The sequence below is a fragment of the Peromyscus californicus genome, unplaced genomic scaffold (assembly GCF_007827085.1).
Source record: "Peromyscus californicus insignis strain IS unplaced genomic scaffold, ASM782708v3 Scaffold_10__1_contigs__length_136768540, whole genome shotgun sequence".
In the NCBI taxonomy this organism is placed as follows: Eukaryota; Metazoa; Chordata; class Mammalia; order Rodentia; family Cricetidae; genus Peromyscus; species Peromyscus californicus.
In genome coordinates, this window is record NW_026294391.1 from 27,183,501 (window position 1) to 27,209,901 (window position 26,401).

Here is a 26,401-nt window from a genome sequence, read left to right on the forward strand (position 1 = left end):
TTACTTTGAAGACTGTGCTGGGCTGAACAGGTCCCCACCAGGCTGGAGATGTAGCTCACACATTAAGGCTTGTATGTTTGAAGCCCTGGGTTCAATACTCAAAGGGAGGGAAAAATAATCTGGGTATGGAGGCTCATGCCTTTAAATCCCCAAGAACCTTATGAAGTGGATGTAGCGGCACACACTTTTAATCGCAGCACCCAGAAGACAGTGGCAGGCAGACCTCTGAGTTTGAGGCCACCCTGGTCTGTAGAACAAGTCAGGACAGTCAGAGCCACAAAGAGGAACACTGTCTTGGGGGGGGGGGGGGGGACAAACAACAACAACAAAAAAAAAACTTATAAAAATGGCCTTGTCTTTGCTGATACAATTAACGATCTGAAGAAAGGAAAGAATATCTTTTAAAAGTTGTCTTTTAACTGGTATTCAAGTGTGCATATGCACAAAATAAATTAATGTAATTTAAAAAAAAGAATTTTTAAGATACATAACTACTGGATGGGAGCTGGGAATGGTGGTGGATACCTATATAACCCCAGTACTCTGGAGGCAGAAGCAGGAGTTCAAGGCCAGTATGGGCTGCATGAGACTATCCCCAAACCAAACCAAACAAACAACAAGTCACTGCCAGATGGAATGGTAATAGCAAAGCCAAACTTCCCATTTAAAGGATCTTCTTTAGGAAATGTTAGCCAAATCAAACAAAAACTCTAACACTTACAACTATAAATCAGGCTAGGGATGTGGCTCAGCAATACAGCACTTGCCTAACATGCATAAAGCCCTGAGTTCTGGCCCCAGGACTGGATAAAAAAAAAGGTAGAGTAAATATTCAGTAAATAAAAAGTAAATTAATATATAAATCAAACTTCCAGGGGCTGGAGAGATGGCTCAGAGGTTAAGAGCATGGCAGCTCTTCCAGAGGTCCTGTGTTCAATTCCCAGCAACCACATGGTGGGTCACAACCATCTATAATGAGATCTGGTGCCCTCTTCTGGTGTGCAGGAATATGTGTAGACAGAACACATACACAATAAATAAATAAATCTAAAAAAATAAATAAATCAAACTTCCAGAATTAAAAATATTCCTTTGAGCTGGGCAGTGGTGGCACATGTCTTTAATCCCAGCACGTAGGAGGCAGAGACAGGCAAATCTCTGAGTTTGAGGCCAGCCAGGTCTATATATATATATATATATATTCCTTTGAAAATCCAAATCTCTCTCTCTCTCTTTTTTTTTTTTTTGGTTTTTTGAGACAGGGTTTCTCCGTGTAGTTTTGGTGCCTGTCCTGGATCTTGCTCTGTAGACCAGGCTGATCACGAAATCACAGAGATCCATTTGGCTCTGCCTCCCGAGTGCTGGGATTAAAGGTGTGTGCCACCACCGCCTGGCTGAGAATCCAAATCTCTTTAACTCACTTGGGTTTAAGTTCAGCAAAGTCAACAACTCCAAAAATCTTCAAAGAACACAGAGAAATACTCTAACAACAGATTTAGATATATCCACACCAGAACATACACATACAAAATTGTAAACAGGACATCCTGGCCCTTTCAAGTAGGTTTTACTTCCACCTACAGGCCCAACAATTATTAAAAATTACATAAAGAGGCCAGGGTGATAGCTCAGTCAGTAGAGAACTTGCCACAAAAGCAAGAGAAACTCAGTTCAAAGCTACATAAAGCCAGATGCTGTAGTATGTTCATCTGTAATCCCGCAGTCCCAATTTCCCATGCATTTATAAAGACTGAGAAAGTAGGGAAAGAATTGGGAGAAGTTTTTAGAAGTCCTATCTATGTCAAAAAAACTTACATAAAGAATTCCTTTCACATACCTGTCAGCCATGGCTTTCCACTTGAAAAGCAAATTACTTGACTCACTGATGGGCAGGTCCAATCTCTCTTTAAAATATTTAACCACGCCTTGCTCCTCCAAAAGAAGAGGCACTCGGTAGATGGAAGAAACATCATGGATACAGATGACCTGATCAATGATAATAAAACATCTTTCTTAATACACCATTGGAATAAGACAAAACTCAAGAAATGGTTTATACTAAAATAAGAAAGCTACGTGTTGGGGCACAGGCCTAATTCCAGCTTCCCAGGAAGCTGAGGCAAAAGGACCATAAGAAATTCAAGGCCAGCCTCAGCTATACAGCAAAATACAACTTCAGAAAGAAGGGAAGGAGAGCGAGAGGGAGGGAGGGAGCAGTAATGAAAGAAAGAAAATAAGAAAGGGGATGGGGATTTAGCTCAGTGGTAGAGCGAATGCCTAGCAAGCACAAGGCCCTGGATTTATTCCTCGGCTCCTAAGGGTGAAAAAAAGACAAAAAAAAATAAAGGAATGAATATGTGCTGGAGAGATGGCTAAACACCTGAAAGTATTTGTTGCTCTTTCAGAGGGCCTGGGTTTGACTCTCAGTACCTACAAAGTAGCTCACAACCATCACTGTGGTGGTTTGAATAAGAATAGCTCTCATGGGCTCATACATTTGAAAACTTAGTTACCAGGGAGTAGAACTGTTTGAAAGGATTAGAAGGATTAGGAGGAGTAGCTTTGTTGGAGTAGGTGTGGCCTTGTTGGAGTAGGTGTGGCCTTGTTGGAGGAGGTGTGGCCTTGTTGGAGGAGGTGTGGCCTTGTTGAAGTCACTGAAGGTGGGCTTTGAGATTTTTAAATCCCATGCCAGGCCCAGTCTGTTTCAGTCTCTCTGTCTGTCTCTCTGTCTCTGTCTCTGTCTCTGTCTCTCTCTCTCTCTCTCTCTCTCTCTCTCTCTCTCTCTCTCTCTCTGTGGATCAGGATGTAGTTCTCAGGTATTGCTCCAGTGCCTGCCTGCATGCTGCCATACTCCCACCATGATGATAATGTACTAAACCTCTAAAACTACAGGCAAACCCCTAATTTAAATGCCTTATCTTATTGGTTGGCCAGGAGTAGTGGTGCACACCCTTAATCCCAGCACTTGGGAAGTAGAGGCATGGGGATCTCTGTGAGTTCAAGGCCAGCCTGGTCTACAAAGCAAGTTCCTGCTGTTATACAGAGAAACCCTATCTCAAAAAACAAACAAACAACAACAAAGCAATTTCCTTGGTCGTGGTATCTCTTCACAGCAATAGAACAGTGAATAAGACAATCGCTAACTCCAGTTCCAGAGGATCCAAAGACTTCTTCTGACCTCTGCAGGCACCAGGCATGCATATGGTACTCATACATACATCCATGAAAAACACTCACACACATAAAATAAATAAATCTTTAAAAAAATCAAAAGAAAGAATGTCAATGGAAGAAGGGAAGAAAGAAAAAGAATGATGTACTGTTTACATCATTTTGACATAGTACTGGGTGTAAGTCATCTAAAGATAGAGTATTTAGGAGACTATCACAGGTTATATACAAGTACTGCACCTTTTTTGTTTTATTTTTTACATTTCTTGAAAGAGAGCATTCGAGCATGCAGCGCACATGTGTGTGGAGATCAGAGGAAAACTTGCAGGAGTTGATTTTTTCCTTCCACCACTATGGGTCATGAAAACTGGAACTCAGATTGTGAGACTTGGCAGAAAGCACCCAGGCCTGCACCACTGTCTTGCAGGAACTTGAGCACTGGAGGAATCTGATATTCCTGAGGAGTCCTAGAACCACCAATCCCTTGCAGATGATGAGAGAGGACTGGAACTGTCTGGTCTTAGTCCCCAGTTCCTGACACAAGCTTCAAAAACCTCTCAAATTTCCTGAGTGAAGCAAGTGTCTTTGTTTCACAACTGAAATGATTCCTGGTGGTCCTGAGAAAACTTCCAAATGGCCACCAAAGCAAAACCAACCAAGTGATTAGAGGACTGTCAACTAATATCTCGGGAGGGGAAGGAGGATGGAGACCGAGCTCAAACACATGGCCAAATAATCCACTAACCATGCCTCTAGACAAATATTCCAATAAAAACTCTGGAGAAAGGGCTGGAGAGATAGCTCAGTGGTTAAGAGCACTGGCTGCTCTTCCAGAGGACCTGGGTTCAATTCCCATCATCCACGTGGCAATTCATAACAATCACCTAACTCTAGTCCCAGGGTCTCTGAGGGACCAGGCACACACATAGTGCACAGGCATACATGCAAACAAAACACCACAAAATATACAGACATACCTACATACAGACATACAGACACACATAAATACCTCTGGAGAAGCCAGGTGTGGTGATACACACCTTTAATCCCAGCAAACAGAAGGCAGAAACAGGCCTGGTCCAGTTTGAGGCCAGACAGGGCTAAATGAGACCCTGCTTGGTTTATCTGGGTTTAGTTTTTTGTTTTTTTAAATACCTCAGGCTGGCACAAACATCTAATCCCAGCATTTGGAAGCAGAAGCAAGAGGATCAAAGCCAGCATCTATTATACTGCCCAGTCTAGGCTACTGAGACCCTGTTTATATATAAAAGCTGGTGGGGGTGTTGGGTGTGTGTGGGGGTATTACTAGGTAAAGGAGCTTAGCACCAAGCCTGATGACCTGAGCTGGATCCTCCACGTGGGCACCATGGCACACAATGCACACACTCACACACAAATGTAATTTAAAAAAATTTTTTTCAGAGCTGAGGACTGAACCCAGGGCCTTGTGCTTGCTAGGCAAGTGCTCTACCACTGAGCTAAATCCCCAACCCTAAAAAAAAAATAATTTAAAGTTGGGCATAGTCACGCCACCTGAAATCCCAGCATTTGGGGGAGCTTAAGGCAGAGAGATCAGAAGCTGAAGGTCACCCTCCTCTGTGTAACAAGATGGAGACCAACCTGGACTACATAAAACACTGTCTCAAGAAAATCAAAAAATAAGCCGGGTGGTGGTGGTGGTGGTGGTGGTGGTGGTGGTGGTGGTGGTGGTGGTGGTGGCAGTGGTGGTGGCGGCAGCAGCGGCAGTGGCCGCAGCGCACGCCTTTAATCCCAGCACTCATGAGGCAGAGGCAGGCGGATCTCTGTGAGTTCGAGGCCAGCCTGGGCTACAGAGTGAGTGCCAGGATAGGCTCCAAAACTACACAGAGAAACCCTGTCTCAAAAAGAAAAAAAAGAAAAGAAAGAAAATTAAAAAATTAAAAACGTAGTGAGCTGGCATGACTTACGTGTACCGCCCAGTGTGGCCTCAGAAGCACCACACTTAGACAGACCTTGTCTTGCACAGGTGTGTATGAGATTGTTATCCCTGCTGCTGTAGCTGCTTTCGCCTGATGTCTGCCACCTTGTTCCCTGTTCCCTTCTCTCTGGTAAATTTACAAGGGCACATTGCCATAGGGAAATTAATCACACCTGTTAAAAGACTGCCTTTAAGCTATAGTGTTTTCACTAGACCTAATTAATGGCTTTTAACATCCTCTCAAGAACATGAGGCAGGGTACCTGGAGGCATTGAAGAATCTACCAAATCCCAAAAATGTTCCGCCAACTCTAGGTTTGATTTTCCCAACACCACCGCTATAAAATCAAGAGTTCTTCACTGGTTTGAATATTGCCAACTTGTTAGTCAGACTATAGTGCATTACTGTGCATGTACCAGGGCAGTTCCAAGCACCAAGATGTCACCAATATGTGGTTCCATCCCAGTTACTAATCAAAGCTAAATCTCAGTGGGTTGGGGTTCAGTGTTGGAGGACTTTTCTAATATCACCAACACTGAAAAAAAAATTGGCAGGCATGGTGGTGGATTCCTATAATCTCAGTACCTGTGAGATAGAGGCAAGAGAATCAGTTTCAGTCCAATCTGGGCTACATGACACCCATTCTAAAAACAAAAACACTACCTAAATCTCAAGCCAAGCATGTTGGCACTCACCTATTATCTCAGCACTCAGGAGGCTGAGGCTGGAGGATCACGAAATTGAGGCCAGTATGGTGACCTTGTCTCAAAAGTGGAAGGGGGCTTAACAGCTGTTGTTCTTCCAGAGGACCCAAATTTGGTTCCCAGGACCTGAATGGAAGCTCACAACTGTCTGTAACTCCAGTCTCAGAAGATCTTATATCCTCTTCTAGCCTTGCTGGGCACCAACCATGCACATGGTATACAAATATGCATGCAGACATGCATTCATACACATAAAAAAACCACTATATCTGTAGGCAACTGCAACTTCAACAAGTAGAAAGCATGGAGTTATTTACTCATTCACCATGCTGTGACACACACCCTGGGAGGTAGAAGCAGGAGGATCAGGAGTTCAAAGTCATCTTTAGTTACATAGAGAGTTTGAGGCCAGCCTGAGCTACAAGAAACCTTGTCTCAAAAATAAATAAATAAGAAGGAAAACAAGACTGGATCACTGGGGCTGAAGAGAGAGCTCAGCCATCAAGGGTACTTACAGCTCTTGCAGAGGACATGAGTTAGATTCCCAGCACCCACATCAGACAGCTCGAAACCACCTGTAACTCCAGTTTCAGGGGGATCTGATACCCACAATCTCTTTGGGCACCTGTACTCTCTTATACAAACCCCCACACATACATATAAACTCAAAATAATAAAGATAAATCTTAAAAAATAAAAGAGACTTGGATCACTGTTACATGTCTTAGACTCCACAACAGCCACAGTTGGAACTCCATCTTCCTTCTCTAAGCTCTCCGCAATCCAATGCAAAATGTTTTATTTATTTTTTCTATTCTGGAAACCTGGCTGTATTTGCTTAATCCACATGCAAAGCACTGTCTACCAAGAGGAAGGGTACACAAAACAACTGAACCAAAACAAATTGGCCCAGACATTGAGAGAGAGAGAGAGAGAGAGAGAGAGAGAGAGAGAGAGAGAGAGAGAGAGAGACCCTTCTTTTAAAAGCAGTTCAGGCTTGAAGGCTCGAGCAGAGGACTCTATCAGCTCGCTCCACGAGCACAGATACCCCATTAAGGATCTGTAAGAGAACCTAGAGCTCGAAGGAAAGCTTTCTAGCCAGCCTCACCCTGTTCCTGAGCTCCAGTCACACCATTCTTTATAAACTGTAGCCAACTGTAACCCCTCATACCATGAGCTTACTGAGAACAAGAGCTAGAAAGAAAAAGGAAATCTAAATGTCAGAATACCCAAGTTGGAAGTCCTGCAGACAGAAGGCCAGAGCCTAAATTAGTGTAATTTATGGAGAAATGAAATCAGCTGGGCCATTTATATGATCCGAAAACATAGCATGAACGTCAGCATACTGTGTGGTTTAAAGTGTGTTAAGCTGTAACAGGTACAAAAGAAAACCGAATGAAGCAGTATGTGTCCTGGCAAAACAAAGCATGAAAAAATGCTAAAGAGACAGCACACAGTTCTCTTACTAGAAGTTCACTGAGCTAAAATGCCCACCCTGAGCTTCAAGGGGCAGCTCATGACTGTTTTCAGCACATGGCATGTAGGAGAATCAGGAATTCAGGTCAGCCTAGGTTACGTGAGACCCTGTGCCTCATTGAGTAAAGGCATATCCTCACACCTTGATTTTGATCTCTGAAACCAACCTAAAGGTAGGAGAGAATGGATTCCATCCACAAAGTTGTCTTCTGATCTCCGCACACGGGTCATGGCAGAAGCACACACACACACACACACACACACACACACACACACACACACAGTGACTAAATAACTTTTAATCTAAGGAGCACCAAGCACCAACCTGATCAGGGTCCACATGACAAAACATAGAAATCTTCTCCTTCACAGCCATCTCAATGGGTGCTGAACTACGGCAGACAATCTGTGAAAGGCAGTCATGCATGGGTCAGTAAATGGGAACAGGGCTGATCAAACTGCCCAATTCATTGTCAGAAAATCATTCTATGCTTTTCTTTTCTACAAGAGACTAGACCAAGGATGCACTTGTTCACCCTGGGCATTCCGCTGTAGCGTGAGAAATTGGTCTGGCCACTAGCATAAGCACTTCTCACTAAGTTCAACAGAAACCCACCAGAAAGAACTCAAAGCATCCAAATGTCTCTGGCGAAGTTAAAGCTCTACAGGGCTGTTTCATTAAAAAGAAGAGGGGGTAGATCCGAAGTTAACAAACTTTCACTAAAGGGTCACACAGGAAACATTTTAGCTTTCCACAGAAGGCACTGAGGATCCTACTATGGGCTATGCCAAAACAGCTACAGACTACATGTAAATAAATAATTGTGTGTCCATAAATTTTTATTTACAAAAATAGGCAGCTGTACCGGGCCGTGGTGGCACACGCCTTTAATCCCAGCACTCAGAAGGCAGAGGCAGGGGGATTTCTGTGAGTTCGAGGCCAGCCTGGTCTACAAATCAAGTTCCAGGATAGCCAAAGCTGTTACACAGAGAAACCTGGGCTGGGCAGTGGTGGTGCACGCCTTTAATCCCAGCACTCGGGAGACGGAGACAGGTGGAGCTCTGTGAGTTCAAGGTCAGCCTGGTCTATTGAATGAGTTCCAAGACAGGCTCCAAAACTCTAAAAGCTATACAGAGAAACCCTGTCTCAAAAAAAAAAGAGAGAGAGAGAGAAAAAACCCTGTCCTGAAAACCCAAAAAGAAGGCAGCTGCTTTGTGGACCCCCAACAGCTGCTGGCTGTAACTGGGTTACCTACTATAGGAACACATGAATGCTTCTTAGACTAAAGCTCAGAGCAAAGATAGCCAGTCCTTGAAGGGACACAGGAAAATCCCAAGGTTTCACATTCACTCTGAGGGAGCCAGGAACCTTATAAATGACAGAGCATTGTTGTATCTTGTCTGCTATAAATGGAGCCAATTTAGGGATAAAGAAATACTCATTTCCTGGATGCCAGATACAAAGTTTACTGTCCCAGGAGCCATTTGAGAGGGACAAATGACTCAGATGTTAAGTTAAAGATTAAGGTATGGGGGGGGGTATAGTTCAAAGGTAGAGCACGTGCTTAGTATGTGCAAGTCCCTAAGTTCCATCCCCAGCACCAAAACCAAAGAGTAAATAAACCATTCTTAGCGGGTGTTCTAGCCTGTGAAATGCAGGTCCTACTCCAAAAGACCTTAGAGACAAACTTACCCACTGTGTTTAACTCACCAGATCTGGAGACAAACCCAAGCCCCTCAATGAACGGACACTGTTCTGTGTGGGTTTGGTTTTTTGTTCTCCAGTCGCACTGGGCTAAAAAGAAAGAACAAATGGACAATTTATGGCTCTTGAACTTCAAATGGAGGTCACCTAAAATATCAGTGCAAAACTAATCAAAGTCACTAGTCACATACTTATGCGGAAAAGCCCACCTGTGGTACAAGGCTGACATGAATATTACAGAAATTCTCTTTTTTTGCTTTAAACTGGAACTGTCGGAATGCTTCCACAAATGCCATTCCTTCGATGTCTCCAATAGTGCCTCCCAGCTGAGGGTGGAAAGCAAAAATAAGGCACAAATGACCAAACATCTTCCACAGCCCACAAACCAATGAAACTGTCTTGCTTTTTAAGTTAATTTTCTTTTGAGATGGGGTCTGACTATATAGTCCTGGCTGACCTGGAACTCCCTATATAGACCAGAATAGTTCCGAAGTCAGATATCTGCCTACCTCTGCCTCCCAAGTACTGGAATTAAAGGCATGTACCACAATGGCCAGCTAAATTAAGTAATTAATTACTTTTGGGGAGAGTTTCATACTGTAGCCCAGGGTGGCCTGGACTTCTACATAGCCCAGGCTGGCCTTGAACATGTAACATGAGCCACCACACCTGATTTAGAAATAATTTTGTTTTGTTTTATTTTTATTTTTCAAGACAGGATTTCTTTGCATAGCTCTGGCTATCCTGGAACTCTTCGCTCTGTAGACCAGGCTGGCCTGTACCTCAGAGCTCTGCCTGCCTCTGCCTCCTGAGAGCTGGTTTTAAAGGTGTGCACCACCATCCCTAGCTTTAGACATAATTCTAATAGACTGAGGATAAGAACTGAAGTTTAATGCTTTCACAAGAACAGAAGTCTATAAATGTTAAAAATCATTAAATTATACACTTAAAATGAATGAAATTTTATGATATTAAACTTCAATAAAACTATTAATAAAAAATCCTGGTCTGGTAAGACACATCTGTAATCCCAGCACTGGGGAAACTGAGGCAGGAGTATGAAAGGACCAAGCAGATGCCATAACAGGCTGCTCAGTCTTCTCTCAGAGATCAGGTCTCAATTTCAGTTTCCTGAGAATTGAGCAAGCAGTTTCTGGGAAGGCCACGAACAAAAAAACATAGTTCTTGCAATAGCTCCCTATCTGCATGTACTCTGACCGTTCAAGGTTCAGCCAGTTGTTTACTGTCTGGGACCCCCCACCAACTTAGAGCTATGTGCGAGAGTCAAGGACAGAGCCTGGGCCACTGAGTCAGCCCCCACAGTCAGTATGTGCTAGGCCAGCCAGCCTCCATGGCAGCTCAAGGACAAAGCCTGGGACTTGTCTAGACCTGCCCTAAAATGATAACTGTAACCCCTAACCAGTAAATTCAAAGTTTACACACCCTTATCCAATCATATGATGCAAAGGCTTGTACCACCCTGCTTGCGATTTTTCCCTTTAAAAACCCCTCACCCTGAGAGCTCAGGGCCGTCCTCCTCCACCCGCTGTATCAAGTGTTGGACATGGACCAAATCCGGGCTTGCTAGTTATCAATAAACCCCTGTGTATTTTGCCTTGGATATCGGCTGTATGGTGGTCTTGCTTGGGGTCTCATGATGTGGGTACAACAATCACAAGTTCAAGACTAGCCTAGAGTACATATATCCGATCTCAAAAAAAAAAAAAAAAAATCCAGGCATGGTGACAAAAAGAAGGTGAGGCAGAAGGACTGTCTTGAGTCTGGGGCCTGCCTGGGCTAAATAGTGAGTTCTAGGCCAGCTTGGGCTATAGCGAGACTCAGTCTCAAAGAAGAGACAGAGAGGATAGAGAGATGGCTCGGTGATTAAAAGAACTGGCTGCTTTTCCGGAGGACCTGGGTTCAACTCGCAGCACCCACATGGCAGCTGACAATTGTCTGTAACTCCAGTCCTAGAGGTTACTCTCTTCTGTCCCTGGAGAATGTACCATGTACATAGGCATGGTACATAGACATACATACAGGGAAACCACCCATGCACATAAAAATAAAACTTTAAAATATAAAGTAAATTTTAAAATAATCAAAAAAGGAGAGAGACAGGGACACAGAACTCATAGGCAGGTAGAAAGTTCCAAGGGCTGGAAAGATGCCTCAGTGGGTAAAGGCACTTGCCACCAAGCCTGACGACCTGAGTTCAATCCCTGGGACCTTACAGGGTAAAGAAAACTTACTCTCCCAACTTCTCCTCTGACCTACACAGGCATACCCTGGCATGCACACTGTGACACATGTACGTGCACACATACACACACAGTAAATAAATATAAAAGAAAAATTCACAATAAAACAATGAATGTAATGAAAAGAATTATCCAAAACAGGGACTACAGAAGAGAAAGGTAAGACTATTTCTACCAATGGTCCTAGCTGGAAGAAAATACTCAAATCCTGTCATGAGAAAGGTTGATGGCCACCTGTTTCTGCTTGGGTGGTTCAATTGATTGAAATAGTGATGCTGGGCGGTGGTGGCGCACGCCTTTAATCCCAGCACTCGGGAGGCAGAGCCAGGCGGATCTCTGTGAGTTCGAGGCCAGCCTGGGCTACCAAGTGAGTTCCAGGACAGCCAGAGTAGTTACACAGGAAAACTATGTCAAGAAAGAAGAGGAAGGGAGGGAGGGAGGGAGGGAGGGAGGGAGGGAGGGAGGGAGGAGGAGGAGGAGAGGAGAGGAGGGACAAGAGAAGGAGGAGGAAGAAGAGGCAGTCACTGCGGCGGCAGAAGCAGCAGCAGGAGGAAGAGGAGGAGGAGGAAGACATCTGTATGTAATCTCAGCAATGCTTAGGAGGCTGAATGAGGCTGGAAAATTGCTGTAAATTCAAAGCCAACCTGGATTACATACCAACTTCAAGGTTAGCTTGAAGTACATGGAGAAACACTGTCTCAATAAATGCAAACAGGGTCAGTGGCTCAGTCAATAACTTGACTGCCAGGCAAGCGTGAGGACTTGAGTCCGATTCAGAGAATGTAAAAAGCTGTGCACAGCAGTGAGTGTCTGTAACCCCACCCCAGAAGGTGGGGGTGGAGACAGGCAGAACCCTGGAGCTTGCAGCAGCAAGTCTAGCCAGATCAATGAGCTACAGGTTCTGTGAGACCCTGTCTCACACAATAAGGTGGTGGGCAACTGAGGAAGATAACCAATGTTCACCCCTGGCTTCCACGGGTATTGGAATACATATGCACACGTGTATGCACATGTGTACACACATACACCACAGAAGCACACAAAAAATAAGTCAAATTTAAAAGCCAGACCAGGCATGGAGTCTATCACTTTTAATCTCAGTGCTCAGGATAGAAGCTGAGGAGACAGGTGGATCTCTGTGAGTTCAAGGTCAATGTACCATTTCCAGGCCAGCCAAGGATAAACAGCATGTTCCTTTGGGGGGGGGGGGGAGTCTGTACTTAAACCAAACCTTATGGGAATGTCTTAGAGGATTTTGTCCTTTGCATTTTTGTGTTGCTGGGGACATAATCCATGGTCTCACATATGTTAAACAAGTGCTCTACTGCCCCAGCCCCCTTCTGTTTTTATTTTTTGTTTGTTAGAGTGTTTTTTTGTTTTGTTTTGTTTTTGAGACAGGGTTTCTTTGTGTAGCCCTAGATGTCCTGGAACTTGCTCTGTAGCTCAAGCTGGCCTCAAACTCACAGAGAACCAACCACCTGCCTCTGCCCCCTGAGTACTCCTGAGTCCTGGGATTAAAGGCGTGCACCACCACCACCACCACCACCACCACCACCACCACCACCACCACCACCACCACCACCCAGCTTGTTAATGTGCTTGGGGAGGGGCGAGTTTTGTGACAGGGTCTGACTCCGTAGCTATGACTGGACTGGGGCTCCATATGTAACCCAGGCTAGCTTCAAACTCCTTCCCCAGTCTCTGGAGTACAGCTTGCTCTTGTGCTTTTCAACAGGGATCCTATAGTTGTCAATGGAACATGAGGAAAGGTGACTAAGACTTTCAATCTTATCCGTTCCTGCCCTCATGTGGTCTAATGTGGCACTGCAGCCTCCCAACCCATTTGGAAATTCCCTTTACTCTCTCCTATTACCAGTGTGTTCAGAACCCTTGAGATAGTCCTTTCTTACTATAAGTTTGTATTTATTAAACTTAAAACTCCAGAATAGATAATCCATAAGCTTTAAATAACCTGCATTATAATTTATTGTTATAATTGTTCTATTTTGTTATTCTCAATCTTGTACTATATCCAACTTACAAGTTAAACTATTACACAGTCAGAAGTGGTAGCATACTACCATATACCATAATTCTAGCACTTGGGAAGCTGAGGCACAAGGACTGCTGGGAGTTATAGGCCAGCGTGGGCTACATAATGAATCCCGGGCTAGCCTGGACTATAGGGTGAAACCTTGCCTCAAAAACATCAAACACAAACAAAAAACTTGATCGTAAGCATAAATGTTTAAGAAACATACATTAGTGTCTGGTACTATGTATGGTGTTGGACACAAAAAAAAGAAGTGAAAAATTAACTGCAAGGGAGGACTCCATGACCAGCTTCCATGAGGTCATCTCCCATTACTAGGTGGGAAGGTTTTGATGTCATCCAGCCTTCTTTAAGTAATCCCTCACCTGTGCTTTGTGCTGTTATTGCTTTTTAGACAGAGTCTTACCATATAGCCCTGGCTGGCCTGAAACTCTCTATCATAGATCACGATGGCCCCGAACTCACAGAGATCTGCCAGCCTCCGCCTCCTGAGTGCTGAGATTAAAGGTGTGTGTACTATGCCTGGCTTTTTTTTTTTTAACTCACCTGTGCTTTCTAAGCAGGACCGATAAACCCACTGATTCACAAAATAATAACAAAAAATTTAGAAAGGGGACTAAGGATGCAGCTCAGTTGGCAGGGTCTGAAGCCCTGAGTCCAACCCCAGTACCTCATCAAACTGGATATGGTGATGCATGCCTGTAATCCCAGCACATGGAAGGTACAGGCAGAAGGTTCAGAAATTCAAGGTCATTCTTGGCTACATAGTGGAGTTTGAGGTCAGGGGTATATGAGACTGTCTTTTAAAAATACTTTTTAAACCGGGTGGTGGTGGCGCATGCCTTTAATCCCAGCACTCGGGAGGCAGAGGCAAGTGGATCTCTGTGAGTTCGAGGCCAGCCTGGTCTACAAAGTGAGTTCCAGGAAAGGCGCAAAACTACACAGAGAAACCCTGTCTTGAAAACCAAAAAAAAAAAAAAAAATTTTTTAAAGGAAACCCTGGGGCTAAGGAGATGGCTCAGTGGTTAAATACTTATTGTGCAAGCCTTGACAACCTGAGTTCAGACCCCAGAGCCCACATGAAAACCACACATAGTAGCACAAGTGTCTGTAATTGTATTGTGGGCCTACCAAGATATGGGATGTGGAGGCAGGAGGATCATCAGAAGCTCACAGGCCAGCTAGCCTGGTATACAAAGCAGTCTCAAACAAGGTAGAAGTAGAAACTGAGGACCCGCACTCAAGGTTATCCTCTGACCTCCACATGAGCACTGGGACACATACACACATACACACACACACACACACACACACACACACACACACACACACACTTTCATTTTTAAGAGGAAGTACTTCCTTGGTATAAACCGGGAAGGTAGAAACACCCAGGTAGAAAAGAGTTTGTATAAAACACTACATTATATAGACATACGGGAGTGAAAGAAAAGTCAAGGCAGTCAACAAGTCGGCAAGTTCAAATGCTGCTTTCTCGAAATGGTTGATGTCAAGCCCCACCTCCACCACCTGACTTTCCCAACCCAATCTCTACTTTTCACAGCACTTTGCGAATATTTCTCTCATACTAGAAATTAAAACACATTCCGGGATAGGAATGAAGCTCAGTTGGTAGCATACATGCCTAGCACACATGAAGCCCTGGATCCCATGCCCAGCATGACATAAACCAGGAAGAATGGCACCTGCCTGTAATCCCAGCACTTGGCTAGGATCAGTAGTTCAAAGGCTTTATTGGCCATATATCAAGTTCAAGGCCAGCCTGGGCTACCAAAGATTCTGTTGTCAAATAAATAAAAGAATACACTACATTGTTATGGACAGTGGGTCTATAGGCTCCTCAGGGACAGAAGAAACTGTCCATTCCAGGCTCCAACCCCAACACTGACTATATTACTCACCTGTCTGCACACACAGACCACTGCATCCTCACCCCAAAAGAAAGTGTGATTATCTGTTCAATAACTGACTTTGACCATCTCTGTTGTTCCCTGCTGGAACCCCAGCCCACAGCCTAGTTCACAATACCCAGGAGGGGAGAGTAAATGAAAACTGGATGCTTAAAGACCCAGCAGGCAGTAGCTTATGAAGAAAAGTTCCATGCTTGCCTCAATAACGCATATCTGGGGATCTTCCTTATTAATGTCCACGGACACCTTGGCTTGATTCATGACCCACTCCTGGATAGCATCAGTAATATGAGGGACAACTGCAGAAAGAAGGAATAAACAACATAGCAGGTTATTTCATGTTCATGAGAAAAGAAGCATATGGACCTCCCATATGATGTGAAAGCAAGCAGGCAAATGAGACCAGCTGGAGATCTTATGCTATTGTCTCCATCGCTGGAACCAGTATGGACTGAGGAATTTAAGGCTAGTCATTGCCATGATAGGCTGTTGCTCTTGAAGCAGACCAGATGCCGAGAACAAGAAGCAGAAAGAAGTGTTATCACTGATGTGGACGAGAAAACTTACCAGTCTGGAGAGGTGGCTGAGCAGTTAGGAGTGCTTGCTGCTTTTCCAGAGAACCTGAGTTCACTTGCTAGCACCAACATCCAGAAGCTTATAACTGCCTGTAATTCTAGCTCCAGGGATTCCAACACCCTATTCTGGCTTCCAAGGGCACTCACACACACGTGGCATACATGTACACATACATACACACACACACACACACACACACACACACACACACACACACACACACACACATATATATGTAATTAAAAAAAAAACTTAGGAACCACCTACCATGTCATCTGAAAACTGGGCAAGGAAGGCTTCTGGGTAAGCCAGATGCTAGAATTCATGGGAAGAACAACCAGCAGCTGTACAGGGTAAGTACCCTGGGGATAATAGCAGCCAGCAGAGAGGTCCAATTCAAGGGTAAAGCCCACCCCACTCACCAGGGTTCTAACACAGAGATATCAAAATCCATCTGGGTATTATTTTAGTTTTCTATATGGCTTCTGTAATAAATTATCATTAAAAAAAACTTGTTTTTTTTTATTTTGTTTTGGTTTGTTTTTGAAACAGGGTCTCCCTGTGTAGTCATGAGTGGCCTGAAATTTGCTACATACACCAGGCTGTACATTCTTTATCATTCTGCACCACCATGCCCAGCCAAAAATACCATAAATTGGTTTTCTTTTTTAATTTTACTTATTTTATGTGTATGGCTGTTTTGCTTGCATACATGTATATCCATCATGCCTGGTGCCTTCAGAAGATAGAGGAGGACATTGGATCCCCTGGAACTGGAGATACACAGTTGTTATTCACCCTCTGGGTGCTGGGAACCAAACTAGGGTTCTCTGCTAGAACAAGTGCTCTTAATAATCTCTCCAGCCCCCGATGGTTTTCTTTTTGAGGCAAGGGCTCATATAGCTCAAGCTGGCCTACAACCTGCTCTGTAGGTAAAGATGACTTTGAACACCTACTCTTTCTGTCTCCACCTCTCAAATGCTGGGATTACAAGTGTGCATGCAGTTCATGAACTTAATAGTTTAAAACAATAATAATTATTGATGAGATGACATAGTAGGTAAGGGTGATTGCCAATAAGCCTGAAGACCAGAGTTCAATTCCCAGACCCCACTTGATGGAATAAGAGAAGCAACTCCTCCTGCAACTGTCCTCTGACTTCCACATGTGCACTATGGCATGCAAGCATCCACAAAGACACATACGCATATACATACAAAATAAAAATAAATGTAATAAAATAACAGCAACAAGACCACGTATAAGCCAGCACTCAGGAGACTGAGGCAAAATGATTGCCATGAGTTTAAAGCCAGCCAAAGTAAGTTCCAGTCCAGTCCAGTCCATACTACTGTATGAGACACTGTCTTTAAAAAAAAAAAAGCTGGGCAGTGGTGGCGCACACCTTTAATCCCAGCACTCAGAAAAACAGAGTGTGCTGATTTGAATGAAATTTTCTCTTAGGCATTTGAATACACAGTCCCTAGTTGGTGGTACTTAAGAAGTGTAGCCTTGTTGGAGGAAGCATGTCACTGGAAGTGAGCTTTGAGAGTTTAAAAGCCTCACACCATTCCCTATGCTCTCTGTGCTTCTTGCTTGTTGTTCAAGGTGTGAGCTCTCAGCTTGCTAGTCCAGCAGCCATGCCTACCTGCTGCTATGTGTCCCCCATCCCACGTGATGGCAATGGACTCTTATCCCCCTGGAACCATAAGCCCAAATGAGCTATTCTATAAGGTGCCTTCGTCAGTGTTTTATCACAGCAATAGAAAAGTGACTCATGGGGGCTGGAGAGATAGCTAAGCAGTTAAGAACACCAGCTCTTCTTCTAAAGGACCTGAGTTCAATTCCCAGCACCCACATGGCAACTTATCACTGTCTGTAATTCTAGTTCCAGAGGTTCCAACACCCTCACACAGTCACACAGACACACATGCAGGCAAAACACCAATACAGAAAAATAAAAATAAATACATCATTTTTTAGAAATCTTCCATTTGGTCAGGAAGAATCTATATTATTTAAAGAATAAAATGAAAGAAAGAAAGAAAGGAAGGAAGGAAGGAAGGAAGGAAGGAAGGAAGGAAGGAAGGAAGGAAGGAAGGAAGGAGACTAATACACAGAGGTAGGTGGATCTCTGTAGGTTCAAAGCCAGCCTGGTCTACATAGCAAGTTTCAAGCAAGCCAGATCTATACACAGGAGACTCTGTCTCTAAACCAACAAAAAAATAAATAAAATCAGGACCTGGGGATATAGCTCAGTTAGAGTCCTTGCCTAGCCTGCACAAAGTACTGGGTCTGATCCATAACACTACATAAACTGCTGTGGTAGTACATTCCTATAATCCCAGCACTTAAAGAGGTGGAGGCTGGAGGATCATCACATTCAAGGTCATTCCTGGCTACATAGCAAGTTAAAGGCCAGCCTGGGCTACATGAGACCCTGTCTCAAAAAAAGAAAATTAAAATTAAAAATATTATCTGCCAAGTGGTGGTGGTGCACACGTTTTTTTTTTTTTTAAGATTTATTTATTTATTATATATACAATGTTCTGTCTGCATGTATCCCTGCAGGCCAGAAGAGGGAGCCAGATCTCATTACAGATGGTAGTGAGCCACCATGTGGGTGCTGGGAATTGAACTCAGGACCTCTGGAAGAACAGCCAGTGTTCTTAACCTCTGAGCCATCTCTCCAGCCCCCAATCAGGAGTCCCTTGGGGCTGGAGAGAAGGCTCAGTAGTTCAGAGACCTTAGTGTTCTTTTTTTTTTTTTTAAAGATTTATTTATTTATTATGTATACAGTATTCTGCCTAGATGTAGGCTTGCAGGCCAGAAGAGGGCACCAGATCTCTTTACGGATGGTTATGAGCCACCATGTGGTTGCTGGGAATTGAACTCAGGACCTCTGGAAGAACAGCCAGTGCTCTTAACCTCTGAGCCATCTCTCCAGCCCCGTGGTGCACACCTTTAATCCCAGCACTCGAGAGGCAGAGGCAGGTGAATCTCTATGAGATCTGGTCTACAGAGTGAGTTCTATAACAGCCAGGGCTGTTACACAGAGAAACCCTGTCTTGAAAAAAAATTAAAAATATTATCTAATAACAAAACTGATGAAGATATATTCAGGAACATTGGAGGGCAGCAATCTTTACATTTCTGAGTGAAAAAGAAAAGAAAGCAGAGATTTTAGGGCCCACAACCTTCTCATTTCTGTTAAATATACAGTGTCCTCTGAATGACGCTTAGCATACAGGGTCCATAATGTTATGCAGTAAAATACCTTGAACAGTCTTCCCCAGGTAATCACCGCGCCTCTCTTTATTGATCACATGCTGAAATATCTTCCCAGTGGTGATGTTGTTGTCTTTATAAAGATTAATGTCCAAGAATCTTTCATAATTTCCAAGGTCCAAATCAACTTCTCCACCATCGTTTAAAACAAACACTTCACCTATGATCAATAGGCAATGTAGAAATTAAAAACTTACTTCCAACAGATTATTTTTCAGTCAGGCAAGGAAACTCATACCTATAATCCCAGAACTTGTGACACTGCACTTGTACATGCATGTGCACACACACACATTATGTATCAAGAGTTTGGGAAACACCCTTATTTTTCAAATTGAATGAATCAATAGCCTTAAGAACTTTCGAACATTTCTAAGGTATGATCCAGCAAGTCTACTTCTGGAAGCCTATACTAGAGAAATCACCCAAAACACAAGACAAGAGAATGGAGAGATGGCTCAGCAGTTAAGAGGATTTGTTGCTCTTGCAGAGAACCAGAGTTCAGGTCCCAGAGCACCCTTGGCAGGTAGCTCACATCCACCTGTAAGTCCAGCTCCAGGGGACCCTTCTCTTCCAGCCTCTGTAGGCACCTGTATACACATGGCATATACAGACACATATGCACATAAATAAAAATTTAAACACATACAAGAAACCACTGCAAATTACTTTAGCACTTTAAAAGGAAAAGATTCCTTTTCCTACCATGTTCATAAGGTGAGAAAGTCCCGGCATCGATGTTAATATAGGGGTCAATTTTGATGGCAGTAACTCGGAGACCACATGACTTGAGAATGGTGCCAATGCTGCTGGCGATGATCCCTTTACCAATGCCTGAGATGACTCCACCAGTAACCAGGATATACTTCATTGGCGAGTGAGTGGGTGGCTGCCAATACCCAGATGAAATCTGAGAAACAACCAAATTAAGAATCAGATTTGAGCCAGGAGATGGTGGCTCTTTAATCTCAGCACTTAGGAGGCAGAGACAGGAGGATCCCTGTGAGTTCTAGGCTAGCCTGATCTACAGAATGAGTTCCAGGACAGCCAGGGCTACACACAGAGAAACCCTGTCTCGAAAAACAAACAAACAAAAAAAGTATCAGATCTGAAAAAAAAATGGGTAAGGTAGCCAATGCCTATGATCCCAGTACTCAGGAGACTGAGGCAGGAAGACAGTTCTGAGTTCAAACACAGCCCAGGCTACAAAATGAGTTCCAAGCCAGACTGTGCTACAGAGTAGGACCCAGTCTCAACAACAACGTAAAGCTAGCTAGTATGTTGGCTCACTCTTTTAGTCCCAGCACTCGGGAGGCAAAGACAGATCTCCCTAAACGCAAAGCCAGCCTGGTCTACAGAGCAAGTCCCAGGCCAGTCATGGCTACACAGTGAGACCCTGCCTCGAAGGAAAAAAGAAACAAACTAACTAACTCAAGAGGCCAAGGCAGGACTGCCACGAGTTTGAGGTTAACACGGCTACACAGGGAGTACCAGGCCAGGGCTACATAGCAAGACCCTGCCTGAAACAAAACCAAAAAGTATACAAGTAAACGAGAGTCCAAGGCAAGTATGGTAGATTACACCTAACCTGTAATCTCAGAAGACTGAAGCAGGAGGATTCCTGAGACACTAGGCCAACATTGGGACAGTGTCTCATATAAAGTAAAAAAAAAAAAAAAAATCCTAAGAAAAAGAAATTAAAGGGTCACAGAATAGAAACATTCTCTCAAGTCAGTAGAGAGCATATCAAACGATAATTCCAAAAGCACATAACATTTTAAATGCTCAAAACTATTGAAACAAGTTTTGGGGGTTTTGATTTTGCTTTGAGAAAGGGCTTCCCTATCTCTCTTAAACTATCCTGGAACTCGTGATCCCCCTGTATCAGCTTCCTGAGGGCTGGAATTACAAATGCACACCACCGCCTCCAGTTCGGTGCTGCTGGGGTGGGGCGCGTGGCCTTGCTGCCTGCCGCTGCTCCTCCTCCTGCTGCTTTCAGGACATGGTCTCCTGTAGCCCAAGCTGGCCTCCAATTCCCTGTGTAGCTAAGGCTGGCCTTGATCTCCTAAGCTTCCTGCTTCCACTTCCCACATTCTGGGATTGCAGACAAAGTATTACTTTGTAGGCTCTATCTTTTTCAGTTTTCATACAAAGTAATGGGTTTTGTTGTGACATTTTCATACACATGTATGATTACACTTTTGTTTCTCTTTAAAATTATTATTTTTCACATATGGTTATTCCATCTACATGTATATCTATACACCAAGTGCATGTCTGGTGCCTGCCGATGCCTGGAATTGGAGTTACAGACAGTTGTGAGCTGCCATGTGGGTGCTGGGAACTGAACCTATGTGCTCTGGAAGAGCAGCCAGTGTTCTTAACTACTAAGCCACCTCTCCAGCTCTCTTATACTTTTATTCATATTTGCCAACTACTACTCTCCCTTGATTTTGTGGCTTTTATTCCTGCCACAAGAAAGAAAGCTAAGGCTATTTCCTACAAGGAAAGCAGCTGCCTTCGTTCCCTTGACTTTCCATCCACTCCAACTCTGACCTGTACCTAGCTTTGTCATGACAAACTACACTTCCCTAAGATTTAGAAGCACTGGAAAATGTTTCCAAGCTGTGCAAACTGTATGTAGGCAAGGCAATTACACTTTCTTAGCCTGTTTTATTATCTGGAAAGTGGAATAAAAGTATCAATAGTTTGGAATATTATTTGACCCTAAAAAAGAAATGAGCTCTCATCCTAGATAGGCAGGATGCATGCCTGTAATCCCAGCACTTGGTCGGTTGAGGCAGGAGGATCAGGAGTTCAAGGCTAGCATGAACTACACAAGACTGTCTAAAAAGAAATAACTTCGTTGCATGGGTGGGGGGTGATACATAAAGTTAATATAACAGTGTCCGTCTCATCTATCCTTTTTCAAGTTAAGAAGAAAATCTTGAATATCAGCACATGGGAGGCAGAGTCAGATGGATCTCTGTGAATTCAAGACCAGCCTGGTCTACAGAGTGAGTTCCAGGACAGCCAAAACTGTTACCCAGAGAAACCCTGTCTTGAAACAAACAAACAAACAAATAAAAAACAAAAAAATAAGAAAATCTTAATTGTCCATTTCCCAATTTGTCAAAAACAAACCACCCTGCTAGTATATTTAGGTGAGTGAATTGTAGACAACTGCTAGTTTCCTATATATTAAAAACACCATATCCCATGCTGGGCAGTGGTGGTGCAGGCCTTTAATCCCAGCACTCGGGAGACAGAGACAGGTGGATCTCCATGAGTTCGAGGCCAGCCTGGGCTACAAAGCAAGTTCCAGGACAGGCTTCAAAGTTACAGAGAAACCCTGTCTCAGAAAGAAAAAAAAAACACCATCTCCCCCCGCTTTTTTTTGCATGTGCTTCTGTGTGCACACTCACGTATTCCTGTCTGTGGGGATGCAGATCAAGAGCAGGGGACAACTTCCAATGTGTCTTCCTTTGAGGCATGGGTCTCTCGCTGGCCTAGAGCTCACCTATTAGGCTAAGCTGGCTGGCCAGGGAGCCCCGGAGATCTGCGTATCTCCATCTCCCCAGAACTGCAGTTACAAACATATATCACTATGCTCAGACTTTTTATATGGGTTCTGGGGATCAAACTCACATCCTCATGTTTTCGAAAGCTCTGAAAGTCCTACACAGTGAGACCAGAGGACAACTTTCAGAAGTTACTTCTCACCTTTCACTTTGTTTTGAGGCATGATCTATGCCACCACACTCAGCAAAAAAATATTATCACAGATTTAGTTTTGCAGATTTTTTTCAGTCCTGAGGATTGAATGGAAGGTCTCACACATACTAGGCAAGCATTCTGCCACTGAGCTCCAGGCCCAGCTGCATTCAGCTTTTTTACATGAGTTCTGGGAATTGAAATCAGGTCCTCAAGGCTTGCTTCGAAAGCACTTTTAACTAGCTTGAGCCATTTTGCTAGCCCCACACCTGGTTTTTATGGTTTTATGCAGTGCTGGGGACTGACCACAGGGCTTCGTGTGTATGCTAGGCAAGTATCCTACCTACTGAGTTACATACCTATCCTAATCCTTTCTACCTTTCCTGAGCAAATAAGTTTGGGAAAAAAATTTAAGACTATAGGAGGAACATCCACATTTGTGCGCACACGCGCGCGCACACACACACATACACACACACACACACACACACACACACACACACATACACACACCACAAATAATGTAATAAATATTTTAATTAAAACAAAGTAAGAGGAGCCGGGCCGTGGTGGCACACACCTATAATCTCAGCTCCCAGGAGGCAGAGGCAGGCGGAGCTCTGTGAATTCAAGGCCAGCCTGGGCTATAGAGCAAGTTCCAGGACAAGCTCCAAAGCTACACAGAGAAACCCTGTCTCAGAAAAAAAAAGAGGAACAAAGATGCCATTAACAATAAATATAGCTTTTCCATTTTTGGTAGCCTAGTCTGGCCTTGAACTCAAAATATAGCCATGGACGACCACCATCCCTGGTTTACATAGTGCTATAATCAAACCCAGGATTTCCTACAAACTATAGACAAGTATCCTACTGCCTCAGCCACACTCCCATCCCTTAATAATGTCGTTGTTGTTAGATTTTTGAGATGGGAGAATCTCACTCTGTAGTCCAGGCTAGCCTCCACCTCACTGTCCTCCTGCGTCAGACTCATGAGTAGGAGTGCTAGGAGTCACCTCCCAGAAGTCTTATAATATTTTTTTAACCTAATGAGTTCAAAATTATAATCATTTGTTCAGAGTGCTGGTGCAGGCCTGTAACCCAAGCACTTGGGGTGTGGAGGCTGGAGGATGAGTCTGAGGCCAACTCGATCTATATAAGAGCCTGTCTTAAAGAAAAGAGAAACGCTGTAATGGATGCAACAATTTACTTGTGAGCTACATGTCAGCTTTGTACTAAGCCTTGGGGGAAAACAAGCACATTAGTAAAGCACATCTCATTTCCAACTTGCTACACATGACCAGTGGTTCCATTCCACTGTGCAGGCCTACAGCAACAGAAACACCAAGAGACATCTTTCTAATGATGTTCATTTTTAAAGTAATGTAAATCAGACACAAAAAAGTACTTACTGGATAAGCCCGTTTTACGACGTTTGTGACTGGCAAAAGTAAGCCAAGACGATGATCATCAAAACAGTGCAAGGGGGTGGGTAGGGAAATGAACTGACTAGAAAGGGGGTACTAAGGACCTTTGTGGGTTGGTGGAAACGGCTAAGTCTAGTTAAATCCCACAGACCTGAGGTGAAGTGGAAAATTTCTTGGGCATAAAGTACAAGTCGGCCTCCCCCCCAGGCGGTAGGGCTCAGTATGCTGAGGCCAGCTAAAGGGGTTGTTGTTTAACCTGTGAGCTGATAGAGAAAGCCTACTCAAACCCGAATCATCCCTGCTGGCGGTTTCGCTTCCGCCAACGCCATCTCGGGGATCCACAAAGCAGGGAGAAGTAGGGATTGGGGGTGCAGAATCCTGTGAGGAGGGACACACCCCAGGGACGCGCCGATTTGGACCCCAAGTCACCAGCTACTGCCAGGGGACAGGCGACCGCGGCACTGGGCGCAAGTGGGCGTCCCCCAGTCCCAAAGGCCTGCTCGATCGCCAAGGTTTTCGAGCACTATGTGCGAGAAGCGAATGGCTGTGGGCCGGGCGTGGGCACCAGCGGGAAGGGGACAAAAGCATCCAGGCCCCAAGTATGCTCCCGGCAGGGCCGAAATGGCCCCAGGGGAAATATGGTGGTCTGGGCACCGAGGCCCGAGGGGTTTCGGGGGAGGCCCAAGAAGGGAGTTACCTGTGTGTCGGCGAGGACGCCGTGGAGTGTGGCTCAAGCAGCTCCACCCAGCGGCCAGCTGGGCCTGGCGCTCACCTGTCCTGCGGGAGCAGGGACCTCATCTAGGGTGCTCTAGTCACCACTGGGTCCTGCCCGCCCCAGGAACTGAGAAGCCCTCCTCACCCACCTTCCCCTCGCGGTCCTGCAGCCGGCTGAGCTGACTCACGCTGGTTGTGAAATTGGGGGTGTTGCAGCGGTGGGTTCCAGCGATAGTACAAAACAGGCGCCTAAAAAGTGTTTCCTACGGCACAGGCAACTCCCATCACCCTCTGCTCTAGTCGCCCTTGGCCCCAGGCCACGCTCAGCTTGGGCCTGCCCCTCCCTCCCTCCTGTGGTGAGCTAGCTTCAGCCCAACCACTAAGACTTCTGGACAGCTCAGAACCTGGCCGGCAGAGCCCCGAGCTCTCCCGCCAACTTCACTCACCACAAATGCTAGAGCGTCCCACCACAGAGGAGTCCAGGAGCCAAAAGCTGAGAACGGAGAAAAACAAAGCAGAATTCCTGCCTAGGGGCTCACCGCCCATCTACACGTCCATTGGTAACTTCCTTAGCACGAAGTTAGGGAGAGAGGAGGAGCAGAGGAAAGTGGGAGAGAAGGCTTCCAAAGTGACGGTGGGGGAGTGTGTAAAAGATAAGTGTGGCAAAGGACACCAGAGGTTGTTTCAGGTGAAGAAAGGGAGAAAACAACTGAAGAAGAAAGGAACTAACTAGACACAGATTTGAAGGGAGCTGAAATTTTAGGGAACCCGTGAAAGTTGTTTCTTTGGTTGTTTTTGTTGTTCCTTTGGAGTTTTGTTGGCTAGTTTCTCTTTTGGTTTTTGAGACAGGCTAGGGCTGGAGATGTAGCTAATTTGGTAGAGTGCTTGCCTAGCAAACACAAGATCACATATCGTATCTTCAACACACAGCATCAATCTGCCACGATGGCACATATCTATAATCGCAGCAATGGAAAATAGAAACGAGAGGATCATAAGTTCAAGATCCTCCTTGGGTACTTAGTAAATTCGAGGCCAGCCTGGGTTATGTGAGACCTTAGGAATAGAAAAGAGGTCCACTATGTCACCCTGGCTGACCTGGAGCTCTATGTGTAGAAGGCCAGGATGGTCTCAAACTTAAAGCAATCTCCTCCCCTTGCCTCCCAAATGATCATGAAATTTTTTGAATAACCAGGATAAAACAAGACTCACAACTTAGACAAATATTACTTGAAGACCTAGTGGAGTTTAGAAAGGCAATTGTGCACTGATGTCCAGTTATAACATATATAAATATAGATGACTGCTAAAACCAGTTTGCTGGTGGTGTCAAGTAGGACAAGTGGGAGCCTCTTTAAAGAATATAATTGTGGTGGAGGGCCAAAGGTCGAGTCCTAGAGTACACAGACTGAAGTCAGCGAGAGCCTATT

The 26,401-nt window shown here is 44.5% G+C and overlaps 1 protein-coding gene across 4 annotated transcripts in view; it reads right to left on the minus strand.

Moving 5' to 3' along the window:
* Nucleotides 1–25,528, minus strand: part of Ctps2 (CTP synthase 2) — a 117,347-nt gene extending 91,819 nt beyond the window's left edge. The window contains exons 1-9 of one of the 4 annotated variants that reach the window (XM_052719111.1): nucleotides 24,955–25,114; nucleotides 24,243–24,271; nucleotides 19,825–20,029; nucleotides 19,109–19,279; nucleotides 15,454–15,554; nucleotides 9,223–9,339; nucleotides 9,020–9,103; nucleotides 7,634–7,714; nucleotides 1,838–1,986 (exon numbers count right to left, since the gene is read on the minus strand). In XM_052719111.1, the coding sequence (XP_052575071.1) occupies nucleotides 1,838–1,986; nucleotides 7,634–7,714; nucleotides 9,020–9,103; nucleotides 9,223–9,339; nucleotides 15,454–15,554; nucleotides 19,109–19,279; nucleotides 19,825–19,990 (869 nt within the window). In that variant the 5' untranslated portion in view covers nucleotides 19,991–20,029; nucleotides 24,243–24,271; nucleotides 24,955–25,114. The other 3 variants (XM_052719196.1, XM_052719029.1, XM_052718939.1) reach the window with 3 other exon arrangements.
* Nucleotides 25,529–26,401: the final 873 nt, after the last annotated feature.